The following is a 6,663-nucleotide window of genomic DNA, read 5'->3' on the forward strand; positions in this document are numbered from 1 at the left end:
TCACATTATACCAACACAATCAAACAATGTCAACCCATACACTTAGCTTTTGAATGATTTATGATGGTACATTTACATATAAAGAAGACAGCTCTCGCTCTCTCTCTCTCTCTCTCTCTCTCTCTCTCTCTCTATTAAAAAGGGAGAGACTGATGTGTATGGTGCAGCATTGTAGTTGTGGCCAAGGGAGCAGCTGTCCCAGTCGTGCCAGACAGACTGAACCCCAGATGGACCTCATCCACAGCAGTGGGGTGCTGGTGATCCAGCACCTCCAGAGCAACTACAAGGACTACCATGACTTCCTTGACTTCATGTCCTCTGTGGGCGACCCTCGTAACATCTTTTCTCTCTATTTTCCTCTGTGGTTTCAGCTTAGCCAAATTGTCGGCACCAAGATGATATGGGTGGCAGTTATCGGAGACTGGTTCAACCTAATTTTCAAATGGTAGGACACCATCTGCTCACTGTGTTTAAAAAATATATATTTACACTTGTGCTGCCATAACTAGTAAAGCCAGGGAGAGATAGTGAGTGAAAGTTAAGTAACATTATGCATATTGATGCTTATAACAACATGCTCATGCTGTCTAGGGGATCAGTACGACATTGCATAAATATTGACAGATATTGTTTGTTTGGCATAGTATACGGAATTTGAATGTCATTGAAACACATTGTTATATAAATGTTATTATAAACTGGGTGGTTCGAGCCCTGAATGCTGATTGGCTGACAGCCGTGGTATATCAGACTGTATACCACGCGTATGACAAAACATTTATTTTTACTGCTCTAATTACATTGGTAACCAGTTTATAATAGCAATAAGGCACCTTGGGGGTTTGTGGTATATGGCCAATATACCACAGCTAAGGGCTGTATCCAGGCACTCCGCAAGAACAGCCCATAGCCGTGGTATATTGGCCACATACCACACCCTCTCGTGCCTTATTGCTTAAATCTGACTCTCTTGTTTTTAGGATTCTGTTTGGTCAAAGGCCATACTGGTGGGTGCATGAAACTCTCTTTTACCAGAATAATTCACTCCCCCAGCTGGAGCAGTTCCACATTACCTGTGAAACAGGACCAGGTCAGTGTCATTTCCTGTCTGACAATCATTATGATCATAAATTCTGGAGATTGAAGGATTATTCCATGTAATGGATTGCAAAATGGCAAAACTGTCTGATGTATTGTTTTGTGAACTGAAATATATCTTTGTGAAGATCTGAATGTGTGTCATGCTTGTATGATAGATAAACCCTGTTCAATTGTATAGGCAGTCCATCCGGTCATGCCATGGGCTCTTCGTGTGTCTGGTATGTAATGATCACATCAGCACTCAACTTTACCAGACGCCTTTGTGACAGCTCAACTCAGGGGTGCCAGAGGTAGGCATGCTGTTACTATGTTGCTTTGTGAAAGATTATATGTGCCTGTATAATGTGTGCCTCTATTAGGGCCTAAATTATCCTCAATCTTCTCAGGTTTGGGCTTGTGTGGTCCTTTTTGTGGATGGCATTTTGGATCATTCAGATTAGTGTTGGCATCTCCAGGATCTTCATCGCCACACACTTCCCTCACCAGGTTATCCTTGGTGTTCTAGCTGGTAAGACTTCTATTATGACCAATTAGTGTTTACATGGTGTGTGTTTTCACTTGGTAGACATTTTCACTACAGTATATATATGTTTTAATTCTCAACAGGTATACTAGTTGCTGAAGCATTTGAGCATGTTCCCTCGATCCACAAAGCCAGTTTAAAAGTCTACCTTCACACTAGCTTATTTCTGTTCTCCTTTGCCGTCAGCCTTTACTTGCTCCTTAAAATGATAGACATTGACCTACTGTGGTCGATACCCAAAGCAAAGAAGTGGTGTGCCAATCCAGACTGGATCCACCTGGACACTACACCTTTTGCTGGTTTAGTGAGGAATCTGGGAGCATTGTTTGGACTTGGCCTGGCCATTAACTCTCAGATGTTCATCCAGAGCTGCAAGGGGAAGAACGGCTACAAGACTAGGTTTAAACTCATGTGTGTAGCAGCCAGTCTGACCTCTCTGCAGCTGTACGATTTCATCAAAATTCCCACTCACATAGAGATCCTGTTCTACACACTCTCATTCTGTAAGAGTGCTGCAGTCCCCCTTAGTGTGGTGGCACTCATCCCCTACTGTGTTCACTTGTTGATAGGAGACAAGGAGAGGAAATTAGACTGAATGTTTGTACATCGTCACTTGTCACAATGATGAATTGCATTATAATGAACATAGATTGCCGGACTCATATGACAATTTGTTTATGGTTGTAATGTAGATATCTTTTGCTAAGCTATTTACCTTGTTGGAAAATGTGGATTATAGTTTTTGCAATGTTAAATTGTATGTTACATGTACAGTGTGAAACGAGTGAGCTGGTGTTTTTTAAGACAAAAAAAATTAAAGTAAATTGTAAACAAAATGTGTTTTATCAATTTACTTTACAAGGCAGTTAAGAACAAATTCTTATTTACAATGATAGCCTACCCCGGATGACGCTGGACTAATTGTGCGCTCCCAATCACAGCCGGATGTGATATAGCCTGGATTTGAACCAGGGACTGTAGTGACACCTATTGCACTGAGATGCAGTGCATTAGACCACTGCGCCACTCGGGAGCCTGTAAATATTCTCATTCTACTGTGATCCCAATTTAGATTAATGTTTTTCCTTGAGAAAGAGTTACTAATTAAAAACGTGATTTTCCTGTGTCATATATATATATTTCCATATTATGAGGTTGGAGTAATACTGTGACATTGTGAAAATTATGATGCCAATTTAGTTTGAAAAGATGGCCTGAAATTTCAGCCTGTTTTGGTGGTTAGTGCTGGGTGATTAACCGAAATGTCGGTTATTTCTCGTTTTTTTAAACAACAAATTGACTGATGTCAGTTCAATTATTTGAATTCCATTTTTTTTTTTTTATCTGTGAGCTCAACACGCACATCACAGTTTCTCTACAGATAAACCAGAGCCAGGCTGAACTGTGTCATGTAGTAGGGAGTTGTAGTTTAACCGGCCAATATTCTACCTAGTTTAGCTCATAAAATGTGGTAATTAACTACAATGACCTTTAATCCATTGCGCAGCTACTTGTCCTGTCTGTGTTTCTTTTAAGTCTGCTGTGGAAGAGAGATGAATGCCAGATCTTGAGGCGATATAGAGAGCAGCTGTTGCTTTGTGAGGTATCTCTACACTTGTTGATATTCAGCAGTCATAAAAGTATGTCTTATTTAATTTGAAGAACTACAAAATAGTGATTTTGTCAGACAGCGTAGGCAGCCGCTCTATAGAGATGAGATGATGACTTAGTTTTAAATAATAAAGTCATCAAATAAAACGAATGTAATATACACAACAACTGAAATATTTTATGAAAGTAAAGTAATGTGAATAAATGATGGTTAATAAGATAAGATATGGTTAATATGATAAGCAATAATGGGCAGTCACTAGCATCATGGGACTTTAATTTAAAAAATAAAATAAAAATCTGTGTTGTTACAGCATCCAGCCCACATAATGAATAGCGCATTTAATGTCCAAAAAAATAATCGCAACCGAAATCGAAAATCGTGATTTTTAATTTTTTTAATGAAACTGAAACGACCTCAAAAAGCACTAAATCGCTCAGCACTAGGTGGGATGGAGTTTGTCAGACTGGTGACATCACCAAGCATTAAATTAGTTAAGACTAATAAGAGAGTTCCAAATCTCTGCTAATAATTTTCAGTTCTCCCCACTCAGACCACTCCCAGAAAGCCCTAGCAAAATTCTTGCTTGAGAAATTCTTCTTTGCTAAGAAGCTATTTTTGTTTGTTTTCAATTAAAATTGTCAAAAATAATCACAGTAAGGTACTTAATTGTTACCCAGAAATGATTTGACGTTGAGAAAAAAACAGCTGCATTGGAACTTTAAACATAACAGACAATTCCTTGAGAAGTTTTGAATTGTTCTATCAGTGTTTGTTTTTTGTGACACATGAGCCATTTCACCAAAATATAGAATTCATGACAATAACAATTGACCTCATCATCATACCCATATTATTCTGGCATAAACTTTACTACTAATGATAATGTAGCAAAATCATTTGGTTATTAACAGCCCTGCTTTTTGCTACTGTAGTAAATACCCATCCTTATCACAGCTGTTACTGTAATGTAATAACTTAAATGTATCTAAAAGTCACTCTGTACAAGCCAATTTGGATGTAGGCCTATACCAAAATGTACTGCATAACACATTGTCTGATGTACACATGGTCCTTTGTAGCTCAGTTGGTAGAGTGTGTAACACCAGGGTAGTGGGTTCAAATCCCAGGACCACCCATATGTAAAATGTATGCAGCATTACTGTAAGTCGCTTTGGATAAAAGCATCTGCTAAATATCATATTTTATATTACATGTAACTCTTCAAGAAGATGTACATTTTCTATCAGGGTACTCTCCTTAGCTTACCCCCATTATCTGTTGCTAGGAGGCTACATGGTTACTTTGCAAGTTTGGTTCGATAAATTATATAACTGTCCACTTAGTGCTTGCTCAGCCTATCCAGGCCTGAGGAGACATCTGTGATTGTGTGTTGTTACGTGTTAATGCTGAACATGGAAAGTTCAGCAGGTGGTTCATAATGCTGATAAATCAGTAGGTGCTTTCAGAATATGCCGGCTAATCACTTGGCAAACTGAGTTCATGGAGTACATCGTTTGTGAAAAATCCTTGGCCTACTTAATGCACAAAATGAAGTACAATTACTTGGTGGTTTGTGAAAGGTGTTAGCATTTACTAGCACACAATTGTGTTGGGCATTTCAACACCACAGTTCAATGGTAAACTACAGCTTCATCCAGAGGTCACCTATGACATACAGTATTTCATACAGAATTGAGACCAAAGAGAAGTTTCCTTCATATCTAGAGTCCATCATTCAATTATTCAGTTACATATCCATCAAATATACAGTTTGAGGTGTTCTTTTCATCAAGGACAATTTAAGACAGACACAACAGAGGACACATCACTTTTTCCACATTTTGTTACATTACAGCCTTATTCTAAAATGTATAAAAATATGTTTTATCCCAAAATCTACACACAATACCCCACAATGACAAAGCAAAAACAAGTTTAGACATTTTTGCAAATTCTGAAATATCACATTTACATAAGTATTCAAACCCCTTTACTCAGTAATTTGTTGAAGCACCTTTGGCAGCGATTACAGCCTCGAGTCTTCTTGGGTATGACGCTACAAGCTTGGGACACCTGTATTTTGGGAGTTTCTCCCATTCTTCTCTGCAGATCCTCTCAAACTCTGAGATGTTCGATCAGGTTCAAGTCCGGGCTCTGGCTGGTCCACTCAAGGACATTCAGAGACTTGTCCAGAAGCCACTCCTGCGCTGTCTTGGCTGTGTGCTTAGCGTCGTTGTCATGTTGGAAGGTGAACCTTCACCCCAGTCTGAGGTCCTGAGCGCTCTGGAGCAGGTTTTCATCAAGGATCTCTCTGTTCATCTTTCCCTCGATCATGACTAGTCTCCCAGTCCATGCCGCTGAAAAACATCCCCACAGCATGATTCTGCCACCACCATGCTTCACCATAGGGATGGTATTGGCCAGGCGATGGGCGGGGCCTGGTTTCCTCCAGACGTGACTCTTGGAATTTAGGCCAAAGAGTTCAATCTTGGTTCAATCAGAGCAGTGAATCTTATTTCTCATGGTCTGAGAGTCCTTTAGGTGCCTTCTACTGAGGAGTGGCTTCCGTCTGGCCACTCTACCGTAAAGGTCTGATTGGTGGAGTGATGCAGAGATGGTTGTCCTTTTGGAAGGTTCTCCCATCTCCACAGAGTACCTCTGGAGCTCTGTCAGAGTGACCATCGGGTTCATGGTCACCTCCCTGACCAAGGTCCTTCTCCCTCTATTGCTCAGTTTGGCCGGGCGGCCAGCTCTAAGAAGAGTCTTGGTGGTTCCAAACTTCTCCCATTTAAGAATGATTGAGGCCACTGTGTTCTTGGGGGACCTTCAATGCTGCAGACATTTTTTGGTGCCCTTCCCCAGATCTGTGCCTCGACACAATCCTGTCTCTGAGCGCTACGGATAATTCCTTCGACCTCATGGCTTGGTTTTTGCTCTGACATGCACTGTCAACTGTGGGACCCTATATAGACAGATGTGTGCCTTTCCAAATATTGTCCAATCAATTTAAATTTATCAGAGGTGGACTTCAATCAAGTTGTAGAAACAGCTCAAGGATGATCAATGGAAACAGGATGCACATGAGCAAAATTTTAAGTCTCTTAGCAAACTGAATGTAAATAAGGTATCTGTTTTGTATATTTAATACATTTGCACAAATTCTAAAAACCTGTTTTTGCTTTGTCATTATGGGGTATTGTGTGTGGATTGATGAGGATTTAAAAAAAAAAAATCTATTTTAGGATAAGGCTGTAATGTAACAGAATTTGTAAGAAATTAAGTGGTCTGAATACTTCCCGTCATGGACTTTGATGTTTAGTCTATAGTTACTCCACATGTATCATAAAAATGTCACATAGATGGAGTTTGTCACTAACCAAAGTACATCTCCTCATAATGCATCCCATCTCTAGAAAAATGAGGT

At 39.8% G+C, this 6,663-nt stretch overlaps 1 protein-coding gene across 1 annotated transcript; it reads left to right on the plus strand.

Moving 5' to 3' along the window:
- The first annotated feature begins 222 nt into the window (after positions 1 to 222).
- On the plus strand, positions 223 to 2,396 carry LOC120057860 (glucose-6-phosphatase 2-like). Its single transcript, XM_039006327.1, has 5 exons — positions 223 to 445; positions 981 to 1,090; positions 1,280 to 1,391; positions 1,488 to 1,609; positions 1,708 to 2,396. Exons 1-5 carry the CDS (start codon positions 228 to 230, stop codon positions 2,217 to 2,219), a joined length of 1,074 nt encoding a protein of 357 aa, XP_038862255.1. The 5' UTR covers positions 223 to 227; the 3' UTR covers positions 2,220 to 2,396.
- The last annotated feature ends 4,267 nt before the right edge of the window (positions 2,397 to 6,663 follow it).

Source organism: Salvelinus namaycush, chromosome 13, assembly GCF_016432855.1.
Source record: "Salvelinus namaycush isolate Seneca chromosome 13, SaNama_1.0, whole genome shotgun sequence".
Taxonomy (NCBI): domain Eukaryota; kingdom Metazoa; phylum Chordata; class Actinopteri; order Salmoniformes; family Salmonidae; genus Salvelinus; species Salvelinus namaycush.

Bases quoted from the DNA above. Each gene is read 5' to 3' on its own strand.
- LOC120057860 (XM_039006327.1), top strand. From the start codon at position 228: ATGGACCTCATCCACAGCAGTGGGGTGCTGGTGATCCAGCACCTCCAG. The intron at 446-980 runs GTAGGACACCAT...TCTTGTTTTTAG, and splicing joins TTCAACCTAATTTTCAAATG to GATTCTGTTTGGTCAAAGGC. The intron at 1,091-1,279 runs GTCAGTGTCATT...TCAATTGTATAG, and splicing joins TACCTGTGAAACAGGACCAG to GCAGTCCATCCGGTCATGCC.